We start from the raw sequence: 15,339 nt of genomic DNA, 5'->3' as shown, positions 1-15,339 counted from the left end.
TTTATAACCTCAGACAGCTGCAAACAACACACGAAGCCCTGCTGGAGTTGCTTACAAGGCTTTGTTATTCAAAAGTTTATTTGAGAATATTCGCTTGTGAGATCATTTGTAAAGGAACAATCAGATATAGTCAGGAAAATCAGCCCCTCTGCCTATGGTTACCCACTGCTGAGCCTGTAGGCGAATCTGTACAAACCTGAGCACTCCACAATAAAAACCCATTTACTCCAGGAATCTAACAGGGCTCCAGCCTACAGCAATCAGTTAAGAAGCTGGTGGGGGTTATTTGGCTGCTTTTAATATTTGTTCAGTCTAAGGAAGCTTAAGTTCTTCAGCAGGGGTGAGCTGCACTGCTGCCTGGGTGTTGTTGGAGGTTGAGTCAAAGAGAATGGGATTTATAGATCTGAGGTGGTTGAAATAATTTTCCAGCCTGCTCTAACCACCTTCTGAGGGGACTCTGATGGTGGTGGCAGCTGTGCAGCCATGCCCACTGTTAACTGCCTTGGAAAAGCAATGTAAGAGCAGAAAAAGAAAAACTTGATCAGGAGCTGAAGGAGCAGGGATGCTGAAGGCAGCTGCTGGCATCCTCTTCTACGCTTCTGCGGGGGAACAAGAGGAGGTACTCAGTAAAACAGCTCAAGGACTTCCCAAAACCCCTCTGCAGCAGTCCCCAGGACTCTGGGGGCTCTAGGACACTCACCTTTGCTTGGGGTCAGCTTAAGCATGTCCACCCCAGAGAAGATCATCTCCTCTGGGTCTGGGGTGCCAGCAGCAGCACTGGGAGCAGCAGTGCCTGCAAAGGGAGGGCAGGATGTGGGTGCTGGACCCTGGGGCTGCCCCATCACCCACCCCCATCCCTCTGAGGGCAGCAGGGCACCCAGTGCTGAGTGGGGGGCAAGGGGGGCTCATGGAAAGCCCTGACTGCACATCTCGGGGGGATGTGGGTTTTGGGGTCCCTTAAAGCCTCGACATACTGGCACTGGATGGGTGAGGGGTGCTCCCTGAAGCCTGGATGCCCACCTCTCCTAACTCTCTCCCCAGGATGCCCACCTCTCCTAGCTCTACTCCCAAGCAGTCCAGGCACTCCTTCCTCGGTATCCCCTCCCTGGCCACCTACCAGGGCAGTCCAGCTTTCCCCGAGTGGCAGTGCCCTCAATCTTGGTGCCATTTTTGTAGCAGCACCAGCAGTAGCCGGCGGAGGGGAGGCACTGCTTGGGCAGGTAGTCGCCGTTCTCATCGCACTGGGGGCGGAAGTGGCCCAGCAGATCACTCCCAAAAGCTGCCTCTGCTTGGCACTTAGTTAGCACTAGGGCAATAGAAACACAGGGGACACTCCATCAGCCCCCAGGGCCTTTTCCTCAGCAGGAGATTCTGTCTACAAACAGTTAAAGGTGAACAAGCCCTGCTCTCAGGGACCTTTCTGAGGCTCTCGGTCTGACCAGGGATGGAGGATTTGGGGTGGGGCTCCAGCCTTTTGTTCACCCTACAGGCAGAGATGTTCTGTGATGTTCCAACAGCCACAAAACAGGGTTCCCCACAGAACAAATAGGTCCATGTGAGATATCCCATGCCAGCATCTCCCTGCCTGTGCCCAGCTCTGCAGCCCCGTCCCCAATACCTTTCTCTGCTGGGATTGTCTTGCGGTCCTGGGGGTTGTTGGCCATCAGGAACAGCAGCCACTTGTGCATCCAGGACTCGAAGGACTGCAATGAGAGGGTCCAGCACATTAATGGGCATGGGGGAAGTTCACCCCAGGGCAGCCATGTCCTGAGCTCTGGCTTGGACAGGGAAGGTGGTGAACACCATCCCCTCCTCTGGGTGGGAGCAGCCCAAGCCTGGCTAAAGCCAGACTTTGTTTATCCTCATAAATGTCCCTTCCCAAAGCACTCCTGGACAGGAGGCAGGTGGGACAGGATGACAGTGACAAGCACTGACCTTCCAGTCCATATGATTCATAGTGCTTCTCAGGTGCTTCAAGTTGTCCATCAGGTTGTCCTTCAGCTCTGGGAACTTCCTGCTGGGGTCTCCTTGCTGTAGAGCAACCACCACAGTGAGGGCAAAGAAAAATGAGGTGGGAGGGTGGGGTTTGGAGTTCTGCAGGATCAGCCAGACATGCTGCAGGAGATCAGAGCTCCCACCAGCTCTGAGCACCTGAGAGACCCCAGACCAGGGCAGGGAGCAGGGGACCTTACCAGCAGCAGGTGCTTCACGATGTCCTCGGTTTTGTTGCTAGCAGGAGCCTTGAACTTAAGAGAAAAGGCAAAGGGGCAGTGTGAGCACGGCAGCAAGGCCTGAGGGCAGCAGGAGTGCCAAGCAGTGGTGGACTTCTCTTACCGAAAGGTCTTCGAAGGATGCGGGATGCATGACATTCATCACCAGAGGTGTGTTTGCCTTGGCCATCTTCATCTTATTCACTGGCACGGCATCTGCCGAGGAAGGAGAACTGTGAGGGGACCCAACCGGGCCGGGTGATCCAGGAGGGTCCCGGAGGGATTCATCCCTTCTCCCCCTCCACCTCCCCACCCATGGGGCTACTGACTGCCAGGCAGCTTCCTCTGCAGAGCCTCCAGCTGCAGGTTCTGGGAGGTCTTGGTCAGCTTGCTGATCTGCCCGCTCTGCTGGTACACGTAGTAGACGGTGACAGCCTGGCCGGCGATGAGCAGCGCCACCAGGATGGAGAGCGTGGAGAAGGCGGCTTTGCGCCCCAGCGCAGCCCTGCGGGACACGCACAGGGAGCTCAGCCGCCCAGCGGCAGCGGCAGGTGACATCCTGCTGTCCCCCCCTCCCGGGGGTTTGCAGCCAGACAAATGCAAATTCCCCCATCGCAGAGAGCAGAAGTGAAACCTCAGCACCCCTCCACACCGGGAAGCGAAACCCACCGTGGGGGCGGGGGAAGGGGGGACACGGGAGGGGGACCGGAGGGCGCTGCCAGGGGATTTTGGGGAACAGCATCACTGGGCACCGCCTTCTGCGGGATGGTGAAGCCGCTTGGAAGGAATCCCGCTGGTCCATGGGGCAGGGGACGCGACTCATGGATGCTGTTTAAAATGTTGTGCCCGATCCTGCCCCGCTGGCTGAATGTGGCGCTGTCGAGGCGCAGCGGTGGCCGGAGGTCCCCCCCTGTCCCCGCGGCCCGGGGACGGAGCGGACCCTGCCCGGCCCAGGGACAAGTCCCGAGCGGGACGCGCTGCGCGGGCGTCTGCCTGGAGACTGGTGACGTCACAAATCTAGGGCTTCTGATTGGCTGCAAGTTTTGGGTGGGGTGTCCCCCCCTGCGGCGGTTGGGACATGGGGAAGAGTTGGGACATGGGGGGGTCAGCCCCATAAAGCCATTCGGGTCCAGGGGCCGCTCCTGCCCCATGGCCACGCCTTCATCCTGCCCGTCCCACAGCCTCTTCCCACTGAGCTGCTTCCCCCAAAGCTTCAAGCCATGGCTCCACGCCCCACCCTGTGAGCCTGGCCCCCCCACCGCCACGCCCTGTCCCCTCGGCCCAGCGGTGCAGTGACCCCTTTCATCCCGCTGCCACCCCGTGCCGTCCCATTCCACAGCCACCCAAATCCCCCATCCCACAGCCGCCCCATGTTCTCCTCCCACTGCCGCCCCATGCCTCCCATCCCACAGCCACCCAATTCCCCCCATCCCACAGCCCCCCGTGCCCTGCCTTGCCTCACAGACCCTCCCATGGCCCTCTTAGCTCCACAGTGCCCCATTCCCACAGCCTACACCCCATCCCCTACCCCACAGTCACTCTGTGCCCCCTTGACCCGACTGTATCCCCTTCCATCCCACAACCACACAATACCCCCCTGTTCCACGTCCTCGCTGTGCCCACTTTGCCCTCCCCGTGTGCCCCATCCCCGTGTCCCCAGCAGTGGCACCTCTGGGTGTCCCCAACGCTGAGCACACCGCTGGCGCGGTCAGAGATGAGGTCCCGCTGCTCGTCAGCCATGGCTCCGTTGGGGTCCCCGAAGAGAATGAGCACCCCGAGAGAGGCTTCTGGAAATACCCTCGGGTCCCCACCCCGCCCTGACACCCGGGGGGGGAAGCCAAAAAAAATGTCCTATTGGCTGCTGGCACTTGCATCACTGGTTGTCAGGCAGAGCTCTGCTGCAGAGGTCTCCAGTTCAGAGATGATGCTGGACACAGCCCTGAGCTCCACGGCCGCTCTCTGGGGCTTCACTGCCCACCCCACGCCACCAGCAGGTCACCGTGCCCCGCTGGTGACACCGGTGCCAGGGGCCCAGAGGCTCTGGTACCCCCAGGGGGGCAGGAGGTGAGAAAAGGGGGGTGGCAGTGGGGAGGGTGAGAGGAAAGGTGTGAGGAAGGAAGTGAGGTGCAGAGCTGGGACAGGGGGGTGGGACACCATGGGGAGGACCCCCCGCACCAAAAGCTGAGCAGGAGCCTCCGTGGGGGCACAGTGCCAGGGTGCACCCCTCCTCCCTGGCCCCCTCCCCTGCTGCTGGGGAAAAAATGCACTGGGGCTCAAGCCCCTCCTGGACCCTCCCTGTGTGGGGGCTCTTGGACAGCGCTTCTCAGGCTGAGGGGATGGTGACTAAAGGATCAAGGGCTTTCAAGCCCTCCTTCCTTCTAGCACTACCCTCTTTGCTTGGCCTGCAGCAGCTTCCAGGGCTGAACCCCCACAGCCAAGAGAGAAGAAACAGCCCCTCAATGTGAGCGATGCCAAAGCACCAGTGGGAGTGGGGCAGTGAGGGTCTCCAGCCCCCCACAGCCCCACAAGGGCCACATGGGCAGGAGCAGCCATCCACTCCATAATGCTGTGTTTGGAGGTGTTTCACAATGTCCCAGAGCACCCAAGGGTAACAGACCCCCATGTCCATGCTGGGCTGAGGTCACACTGAGCCCACCACCAAGCTGGCTCCAGCAGCAGGGCTCAGCACAACCATGGCCAGAGCTCAGCCAAAAGTGAAACTGCAAATGTGGAGGTGAAAGTTCTGCCACACCCTACCTAAACAGGCACCACGGGTTACCTGGCAAACCCCCTGGGGCGAGCAGGGACATGTTCAGAGACTCCATTTCTTTTCCCGATTCACTGCTGAGCCTCCCAGCTGGCAGGAGAGCAAGCAAAGGGATCATTTCAAAGCACTTAGAGGGGTAGGGTGGGGTCTCCTGGCAGATGCTGTTCCTGGAGGAAACGTGGTGAGACTGTGCTCCTGCTTTCCAGGTGGGAAATTGCAGCCCCGCACAGGGGAAGGGTTTTGGTGCCTGGAGCCTGGTCCTGACCCTGCAACCCAGCTGAGAAAGGCCTGGGCACCCAGGGATTCACACAGCACTGCCCCAGGGTGTCCATCAGCCTCACCCCAGCCTGTAGCAAAGCTGTGTTTAGAAACCATCAGAGGGGTTTGAAAAGAAGATAAAAACGGAGAGGATATCTAGAGAAAATGGAAGAAAGAGAAGTTAAAAAAAAAAAAAAGGAAGAAAAAAAAAGGAGTGGGGGGGAAGAAAGAACACAAAAGCCTTCCATACATTTTTTGTCTCTGCCATCATGGGCACTGGGACTTTTGGGGGACACACTGGTTTTCCTCACAGCCCCAGCCCACACTCAGCTCCTCAGTTTTGGGCCACAATCCCTGCCTGGAGGCCACGCTCCTGGTGCGTTCCGTGACCAGCCTCAGCCATAAGGGGAACCAGAGAAAGTCAGAACAGGAACTTCACCAACAAAACCCCAGCGATTCCATGGAGCTGGGCCGGCTGTGCAAACCACAAACGTGGGTGACAACCTGGGGGTGAGCAACATCCCCTCCCAGGCAGGCTGAGCCCCTCGAGCCCCAGCCTGGAGGAGGAATGTCAGCCCCAAGTCAGCCCCTGCTCCACACACAGACATTTCCAGTCAGCTCTTCAATGCCTCACACACAACTTTCTGCCCAGGGCTGTGATAGCCACAGGGTGGTGGGTTCTCAGTCTGTGAACTGATTTTCCAGGGAAGACAAAGACACTTTCAGAGAGCAGCTTCCATCCTGTCTGACCCTCCTCACTCTCCCATCGCCTGAGGCTGGCAATGAATTGTCACCACCCTGTTACCCCAAGGCCTTGTGTTTGGTGCTGCCCATCAAAAATTTCACAAGTCTTTTTTGAGGACAAAAAAGCCATCTGGAGCAAGGAGTGATTTCAGGACTCTGATGAGGACCAGGCCAGCAGAGCAATTATTTCAGGCAGTGAGGTGGAATAACCCAGTGGGCATTCACAGGAAGCCATTCACCACCAGCTGGGCCTCATCTCACAGCTCTCAGCCCCAGACCCGGCACAAAGGTTTGGGGAACACACCCACATTTCCCACCAACCCTGAGGTGACACCCTCAGCAGCACAGGACCAGCCCTGGGCAAACCTGAGGGGAAAGGCTGAGCCACAGGGCTAACCAGTGACCACTGACTGTCTGGGGAGGGAGCACAGCCCCTGAACAGCCCCATGCCCTCCACAGGACGAGCATCCCTGCCAGGGCAACACAGGGTGGGCAGGCAATCATTCAAGACAAGCCAGCTAGGTGAGACCAGGGAGTGTCCAGAGCCAGGAGATCCATCCATGCCACTCTGACAGGAGGGCCTTTCCCTCCAGAAAGCCCCAGGACATGAGCCAGGAAGCTGCTCTTTGCTGGGGCTTTGGTTTCTCTTCCTCATTCATCATTTCCTCTTTGGGGTTATGCATCAACACAGGAAACTGCTTCAAAGACGTCAGGTCAGCTAAGAAGTCAAAGCAATTTTAACCTTTAATTGTGCAGTGAGCCCAGGCACCAGCTTGCCCATGGCACAGCACTGCCAGGGCAGCACATGGCACAGGCTGGGTGTACAGCAACTCAGCTCAGCCAGCCCTGTGTGCACCTGCACGGATCCAGCTTCCAAGGACTAAGGGTTAATAGAGCAAATCCACCTTCCCGTGGAGCAGACACCTTCCCCTTTCTGCATGTGGTAGAGGCTGAACCCGCCTGGACCAGGGTGGGCAGCAGAGGGAGTCAGTGGAAACACGTCCCCCTGCACTGACAGATGAGCAGAGCCTGCTGAATTTTTGCAGCAGCAAAGGTCCTGTGTTGGATTTCTGATATAGAGCTCTCCCCAGATATACCCCATGAAACAACCATGGTGATGTCCCCTGGGACAGAGTAACTCACATGGAACACACAAATCACTAGACTGGAAGAGACTTCTAAGATCACTGAGTACAACCCAGCCCTAACACCTCAACTAAACCATGGCACTGAGTGCCACATCCAATCTTGTACTAACTGTGGCTTTTCATCGTGTAAAAACCAGTATTAACAAAATAACCCAACACCAACCAACCAGCAAAATTGCAACAAACTAAAAACCCCACTAGCAGGAGGGAACCTGAAACGCTGCCAGATTGATCTGCCATGCCCTCAGACGTGGCCAACAAGAACAGCAACAGCTTTCACAGCATGCAAAGCCTATCAAAAAACAGAGTTGGAGCTGTTGGTAACAGTGCCCCATTCCCTGCTCCCTCCTCTCTCCTGCCCTTTCCTCCTTCAGCTCCATGTTGGCTGAGCTGCTTCTGGTTTCATGTTTTTGACACCTTCTCCTTGTGGAGTTCAACCACCACTTTAAGGACAGGAAAAGTGATCTGAACGGCAAATGGTGCATGTTTAAGGCAGTAAGGGAAGTTTGTTGTAATATTTTCCATGGCCACATATAAAATTAACAAATAAAACACTATGGCTGTGCCAAGGGAAATGCTGGCTTAGGAACAGATATCCAGGCAGAGAAAGGACTTTTTCCAGAGAAAGGGGAAGTGATGCATTAAGCAACATTTTGCAGAAAATCCAGCAGCAGTTTCTCGTTCCCAGTCCAGCTTTCTTTTCCAGGAGATGCAAGAGGTTATAACTCATTTTAAAAGCAGCTTTTACTGTATGAATCCCAAGACCCCTATGGCTTTGGAGCAGCCAGCCTGGTTCCCCTCCAAGCCAGATGCCTTGCTCCACAGCACAAGCCATCTGTGGATGGAATTACCTGAAGCCCCTTGGCTTCTGAGCACACCCCAGTAAGGAAACACAGAGCCAAACCGAGGTTTAAGAGAGCTTTAATAACAGAAGGTGCTGCGCTGGTTACAGACGACGTCCACGGCGACCGCCCTTCCTGCGAGTGCTGTCGGAGGGGATGGGGGTGACATCCTCTGCAGGGAGAGAATCCAGAGCACAGTTACCTTCCAGAGGCACCCCAGGCACCACCTGGGCACAGCCATCACCCAACACCCATCACCTGGACACCACAGGAGCTGCACATGTGCAGAAGGAACTCTCTGTGAAGGGATCTAGGAACTTGCCACAGGCTGGGTACCGAGGGCTTTGACGCTGTGCAAACAAAAATTCCCATCTCCCATCCCACTTAAACCACGCAGCCACAGCAGTTCAAAAGAAACACATTATGTTTGAAGAATTTTCAGCACAACCACCACCACTGCATCTTGTGACTTCCCCACAAAGTTCAGGAGTCTCCCTACAACAGCTGGAGAACTCCATTATTACTGAGTCACCGAGACCAACAAGGTATTTTTAGGTGCCAGAACAGCCGTGTGACATCAGAGGAGGAGCAGCAACCTGCTCCGAGCTGGGGTTTGCACTGCACACAGAAACCTGGGTTCTGAGTGCTGCTCTCACCACCTACTGGTCAATTTAAGGATCTGTTTACATGAAATTCTTTCACTGACGCCATCTAAGTGACCACGAAGTTAAGATCAAGCAGAGCAATCATTTCACTAAATATTCCCTTTTTTCCTCACTCACCAATGCGGCCAATCTTCATTCCAGAGCGGGCCAGAGCTCTCAGGGCTGACTGAGCACCGGGTCCAGGAGTCTTGGTCCTGGAGGAGAGTCAGAACCAACAACCCCTTTAATGACCCAGAAGCTGAACACAGTTTACAAACAGCCAGGAATATGAAAGCCACACTTTCTCCATACCAAACCACTCTCCTGGTGTTCCACACCCATTCACCACCAGCCCCCACAGCCATATCCCCACTGGTGCCCCAGCCCTGCTGCTGTACCTGTTGCCCCCAGTTGCACGCAGCTTGATGTGCAGGGCAGTGATGCCCAGCTCCTTGCACCTCTGGGCAACGTCCTGGGCTGCCAGCATGGCTGCGTAGGGAGAGGACTCATCTCTGTCTGCCTTCACCTTCATCCCACCCGTCACACGGCAGATGGTTTCCCTACAGAAGGACAAGGTGATGCTCAAAACAAAGCCATTCCTTGCTCCTCCCCCAAATCAGAACCTATTATTTCCAATGTTACCAGATCAGTAAGCCACACAGTACCCTGAACACCACCTTGATCAGAAGAGCTCACCAAGCCACCCAGTTCATGTATATGCACCGTGCATGAAGCTCAGCAGAAACTCAAGGATTTGGTGGAACCTCTTGCCAAACCCATTTTCTGCTTTCACACCCGAAGTAGCTGGGCACTGCAGGGAGGTGATGCCTGTCCCATACTCACTTGCCAGACAGATCAGTCACATGGACGAAGGTGTCATTGAAGGAGGCAAAGATGTGGCAGACGCCAAACACATTCTCTCCTTCAGCAACCTGGGGTCCCAAGCTGATGACCTGCTCTTCCTTCTTCTCCTTGCCCTTGCGAGGTGCCATTTCTGAGCAACAACAAAAGACATGTCTGAGTGTCAGCAGTTTCTCAGCATTGTTCAAGAATTTTATGAAATTCCTGCTATTTCAACCTTTTACCAAGCAAGAAAAAATGAGTTACCACTGGCAAAACACAGGTACATTTCCTATAAACCCCTTAATTCCCAGCTTTGCTGTATCCTGGCACACAGGCCATCATCTACTGTGAGTAGATGTTTAGTGGAGTCTCTCCTGCTGCACTTCATGGCAGCTGATGTCCCCAAGTCCCAACACAGCAGTGCACAAGGGAGCTCATTTCCTTGATAACCAGCAATGCTGAGCATTTCCCTTTGTTTAAGTGGGTTTATGGGAAGAAAACACCAAACCAAACAATTACACAGACCCAGTATTGTCAGTAAGCCCTGAGTCTGCAGACCTTTAAAGTACCAGCTTGGGTTTTTCCATATTATTGGTCTCCCAACCACATAACTGGGACTAGCCCAGCCAAGTCTCCTTCTCCCGAAGCCCCCCCTCAGAGTTGGCAGACAGCAGGGGCAGCACTCGGCTGTGCTCGGTTTGATGGCCGGCGATCCTGCGCATCCGCTCCCAAGCGCAGACAAACGGTTCCCTATTGCCCTCTCCTGCCAAACTCCTGCTACAGCCGGCGCCCTGCACAAGGGACATGTCCGGCCGCTGCACCGAGGTACCCAACCCAAACACAACCCAGATCACCCTCGGCCGTGCCCTCTCCACCAACTGCCCTGAGCGCTGTAACATCGATTTACAGCAGTATCTGCGCGGCCACTTCCATAGCACCACATCCCCTCCTCGACCCATCCATGGCGCACGGGCTCCACGGACAGCGTTCTCCCCAGCCCAGCGAGGCCCGCAAGGAGCACGCAGCACACGCTGTATCGCCGGTATCGAGCTGCGAGCCACGAACGCGCCGCGTTTCACCGCGGCCCCGACCGCTTAGGATCCGGGGGAGGGCCGGCCCGGGGCCCTGCAGCCCCAGCCGGGCGCTCCGCTACTCCAGCCCGCGGCTCTCCCGCGGCCCATGGCCCCGCTCCGCCGGGCGCGCCTGCCCCGCGCCCAGCGCGCTGCCCCGCGCAGCCCCGGTCCCGCGAGGGCGGGCGGCGGGCGCGGAGGCGGCGGCGAGGCGCGGGCGGGCGGATGGCGGCGGATGCGGCGCGGCCCGGACTCACCTGCCCGTCTGCTCCAGCGGCTGCCGCGGAAAGGAAGCGGCGGGGTCAGGGGGCGTGGGTCACCGCCTCACCCGGAAGGGATGGCGGGAGGCGGCGTGTCCGCTGCCGCAGGCGCAGGGCTGTGTCCCCATCCCAATCCCGGTCTCTCCGGGTCGGGCCAAACCGTGACCGTCCCTCCCGAGGCCGGGCCGGGCCGCGCTGATCTCTCCGGTATAGCGCGGCCGCCTCTCCCCCGCACACAATCAATTCTCCCGCCGGCCCGACCTCCCCAAGATGGCGGCGTCCCCCCCCCGGCTCCCTCCCCAAGATGGCGGCAGGTCCGCGGGTGTTTGCGCTCCAGACGGAGCCGGCCCGGGAGAGCTTTGGAAACGAACCGGTTTAAAAAACAACCGGAGGGAAATGTGTGTAACTCCAGCAAGCATTCTGCTTCCCCCCGGCCACGCCGCTGCAGCCGGCTGTGCCCCGGCTCAGCTACAGCCAGGTTGGGGCTCAGGCCTTTCTCCCTTGCTCCCTGTCGGGGCTGAGCATGGTGAGGGGTCCTGGGGGTCTGCAGGCAGCTGCTTGTCCCCGCCGGAGCCCTGACTGCGAGGAGCTGGTGGGGAATTCACCCACAGGGGGATGTGTGTGGTGGTTTAATATGTCTGAGTGGCGTATTTTGTCAAGGAGCTGATGGGAGAGGTTTCAGTCGCGGTGATTCTCTCAGGAGCTCTGGCAGCGGATGGGAGAAGCAGAGACTGCAGCTGTGAACCATGAGTGATGGTGCAGGAATACCCTTGAGCTGTGATGGAGGGGATGTGTTCAACAAAAAGAATGTCAGTTTGTAAAATTTTACATAAAGGAAGTCCAACAAGGCAATATTTTCTGTTTCCAAGTGATTTAATAAGTGCTCAGGAGGGTAAGGATGGGGAACACCAAAAACCTTCAGAACAGAGGCACAACAAAATTGAATTTATAGAGCTGATGAAATGCTTCCTGGGCATCATCCTGCCCTGCTTCCAGCTGCTCCACCTGGTGCTGGGCTGCCTCTGGAAAACACAGAGCTCTGAGCCACATGGGCTGGGGTGTGAGTGACAGAGCAGGAGCACCCACGGTCCCTCCATGGGAATGCCTGACAGAGCTTCAGATCTGCATCCAGAACTGTGCTCAGAGCTGGGCTGGTGGAGGAAAAGCAGCTGGACAAGGGAGGCTCCTTATAACAGCACTGCTAGCGAGGCTGCGCAGTCCAAAGGCCTGGAAACATCTGCAGGGAGGGTCCAGCACCTCTGCATCACTGAGAGCATTTGGTGCTGGCCCATCAGAAATGTCTGCCTCCCTTCTCATGTCCATCTCCTCTGCAGCTGTGGGGTGCTATGTGTTTTTAGGGTAGCATCCACTTGCCCATATTGCTCATCCAGATTTCCCATATCTTTTCCTTTCTCTGGCCAGGCATTCCAGGATGCAAACCTCTGGGCTGCCAGCAGGAAAAAGAGATTTGATTCTGAAGGCTCCTTGTCCGGCTGCACCGCCCCCACTCTTGCTGGGACTTTTCCCTGGGAAAGCTCTCTGTGCTCAGGGATGCCACTGTAACCCTGGTCTTGACCCTGTGAACACCTTCACTTGCTCCTGTGCTCGATACACTTTTGCCGCTGCATCAGGGTTCTTCCTGTTTGGATATGGAAGGAGAGGCTTTTAAAATACACATTGGCAGAGCTGCTGTAATTCTAGCCAGGAGCTCCGGTGGCAGCGGCCTGATTTGGAGGAAAGGGGAAGGAAAGAGTCAGCAGCAGAGGTCAGCCTGTGTCAGGGCATGTGTGCTGTGGGTGCCCTGTCTGAGGAGGAGCCTGGGGCTGGTGAGGTGTGCACAGACAGCCAGGCAGGCTGGCTTTGTCCCCACGGAGCCACGTGTGCTGCTCTGCCTGTGACAGTCCTCCAAGAGGACTGTACGAGCCTATGGATATTCCCCTGGAACAGATGCAAGCCAGAGGCAAAGAGACAAGCCTCAGCTTATGGGCAACAGGCTGAAATAACCATATGAGCTGCTAAAAGAATTAACCCACTGGTTCAAAATCCTGTGCTGCCCTCAGCCCTAAAGTTGCTGGGAGACAGACTGCTCCACTGGGCAGGATGGAGTTTTCTCCACTCCCTGGGACACATTCTTCCCTTTCACTTTGCCTTGCACTAGTTCTGGTGTGTCTGCAAGGGAGCTGCCTGCCCTGCAAAATGTTCCTGGGGCTGGAACGCCAGCTCCAGCCAGGCCGTCCTGCTGCTGAGGACCACGCTGAGAGCATTCCCTGGCTGGGATGAGAAGGGAGGGGCTTCCAGCAGGGGCTGCAAGGATTGCGTCCTCCAGCCTGGCTGGGAAGGATGCTCAGGCCACTGTGGGGTTAGTGCCAGAGATGATGTGTATTTGCTTTGAGAAATCCCCCAGATTTAGTTCCTTAATGGGTAATTAACATTCCAGCTGCTCCTTGGTAATAGCCTCTCCAGCCCATGGGAAACCCACAGACACGGTGACGCTGCAGGCGGATTTCATAACTCAGCTGGTGACTAAACAAAAAAGGGCAGGCAAAGGGGAATGCTGCTCCTAACATCTTCTCCTGCCGGGCTTTGGCCTTGGGGTAAACTGGTTCAGGCTGAGTGGGGTCAGTGGCAAGTGACTGGCCTGACCTGCAAAGGCCCCAGCTCCAGGCTTCCCACAAGAAAGAACTTTTGGTGCTCAGATATCACTGTTTCCATGGCTGTGAGCTGTTCCCATGAGCCATGGACCAGTGGCCCTACTGGTGGCCTTGAAACAGAGACTGGAACTGGAAGAGGCCAAAATTCCCCCTGCAGCAGGCTGAACCCCAGCTGTCTGCCTGATAGGGAGCAGAGTCTGCAGTTGGGGCTCTCTAACAGACCCCTCAGGATGGCATCTCTCCTCTAACAGCTATGGCAAAGAGACATTCAGGGTCCCAATTGCATCATTCACAGGTGAAAAAAAAATCCCAAACTTTTCCATTTGCTTTTAAGGCCATTTTTAGTTTCAAGAAGGGCAGTTGGTGCATGCACACATGTAAAATGATGTGTCAGAAACAGGCGTAGGAAGATTAAAACAAAAATCTCTAACACTGAAGTTAAAGCACTTAAGGAATTGGCAGAGACTTCAAGAGCGAGTTTCTGGTCCTAATGAAGTTGGTGGAAGTGCTGCCATGGACTTCAAGGGGACCATAATGTGGCTGTAACTCAGTAGGGAGCTGGAAGTGTTGATTAATAAATTGGAAACAATGCAGAGGAAAGCTGCTGAACTGCTTTCTGACAGATGTGCTGAAGAAGAGCCTGTAGCTTAAAGCACGCAGGAAACGAATTGGTTTCCTTTGTGTTTGCAAACAGAAGACAGGCAAGAAAAAAAAGCTACCTGATACTCATGTAAAATGGCAAAGCTGGTATTAATAAATCCCAGTGCCTTTCTGAGCAGTTTTCTGTTTCCAGTGAGTCTTTTTTTCTTAAAAAAAAAAAAAAAAAAAAAAGAGGTATTCACAAATGCCAGACCTAGAAGACCTAGAATTCAACAAATTCCTTTTTCTCAGAAGAAGTTATTCAGTGGAAAACTTTACCACTTGAGACTGTGGATTCTGCAGATTGTTCTTGGAGTTTGGTGTGTGCCTTTGATTACTCATTGCTGGCTTTTTGCTCAATGATTTGTGCATGAATCTCCTCTGGCGGAGGTTAGTGTGGCCTCAGAATGCTGTTCCCAGGGGAGATACTTTTTTCAGGCTGAGTTTGCAAATCATTTAAGGCTGAAAAAAAAATAATCCCTTTAATACCCTTTACAGCAGTTCACAGTTGAAAAACTTGCTGTTTGTCCCGTTTTGTTTTCTGAGCTTTCAAGTAACTTTGGCATTTGAAAAATATTCAGGGATCTTCAGAGAAAATGCTTGTGAGGGAAGTGAAATGTTTAAGGATAAGAAGTCTTTGACTTCAATGAACACTTAGAAAATTTCCAACCATAATAGTCTGCCATTCTTTGTGTCTATTTCCCTTCAATTTCCTTTCTTGTTTTTCCTTTTGTTTGTTTATCTGCTTGTTGCATTTGATTGAAATTGCTTCCTCGACTCTTGTTCAGTCGGAAGCTCTCCCAGGGTATGCTGCCTTAACCAAACCGAGCAGACCTTCTGCCACATATCATCCCCACGGGCTGGACATGAAACTTGTCCCCATGGGCTGGACAGGGTTGTCTTAATGCACCACATCCCTTCTAACGTGGGCAGTGAGGCAGACCTGGGCGGCTCGAGTGGGTGATTAACTCTGGACCTGAGCGTGTCTCCACATGCCGGCACAGTCGCCAGCAGCCTGCAAGGGCAGGGCAGGAATGGAGCAGCTCATTTCCCCCCTCTCTGAGGAATGAAGGGAATTTTGTGTTGTGTGCATGCAAGTTGGGGGCAGCCAGCCAGTAACTTGGATGTGGCCCTTGAGCTTATCTTGAAGTCAGGGACGAAAAGCTGAAACGATGTGATCCCAGCACCCTGAAATGATACCTGGGTTCTGCAGATGGGCAGGAGGCTGGGGACAACCTCAGGTTTGACCGGCCTTAGAAATCT

General features: G+C 55.2%; 2 protein-coding genes across 3 annotated transcripts; both read right to left on the bottom strand.

Annotated features, from left to right (window-relative positions):
* Positions 1–60: 60 nt before the first annotated feature.
* CD74 (CD74 molecule) lies at positions 61–3,974 on the bottom strand. 2 transcript variants are annotated; one of them, XM_058034618.1, is made up of 9 exons: positions 3,880–3,974; positions 2,540–2,715; positions 2,335–2,426; positions 2,193–2,246; positions 1,936–2,031; positions 1,619–1,703; positions 1,118–1,306; positions 701–793; positions 61–599 (listed from the first exon to the last, which is right to left on the bottom strand). In XM_058034618.1, exons 1-9 carry the CDS (start codon positions 3,948–3,950, stop codon positions 592–594), a joined length of 864 nt encoding a protein of 287 aa, XP_057890601.1. In that variant the 5' UTR covers positions 3,951–3,974; the 3' UTR covers positions 61–591. The 2 variants fall into 2 exon arrangements, with proteins under 2 accessions (XP_057890601.1, XP_057890602.1); XM_058034619.1 differs by lacking the exon at positions 1,118–1,306.
* A 4,058-nt stretch (positions 3,975–8,032) lies between these two features.
* Positions 8,033–10,885, bottom strand: RPS14 (ribosomal protein S14). Its single transcript, XM_058034693.1, has 5 exons — positions 10,784–10,885; positions 9,457–9,607; positions 9,012–9,173; positions 8,752–8,828; positions 8,033–8,141 (listed from the first exon to the last, which is right to left on the bottom strand). Exons 2-5 carry the CDS (start codon positions 9,603–9,605, stop codon positions 8,074–8,076), a joined length of 456 nt encoding a protein of 151 aa, XP_057890676.1. The 5' UTR covers positions 9,606–9,607; positions 10,784–10,885; the 3' UTR covers positions 8,033–8,073.
* Positions 10,886–15,339: the final 4,454 nt, after the last annotated feature.

This window comes from Melospiza georgiana, chromosome 15, assembly GCF_028018845.1.
Source record: "Melospiza georgiana isolate bMelGeo1 chromosome 15, bMelGeo1.pri, whole genome shotgun sequence".
Classification (NCBI taxonomy): domain Eukaryota; kingdom Metazoa; phylum Chordata; class Aves; order Passeriformes; family Passerellidae; genus Melospiza; species Melospiza georgiana.
Note: the sequence above shows the minus strand (reverse complement) of the source record. Positions and strands in the feature narration are given on the sequence as shown.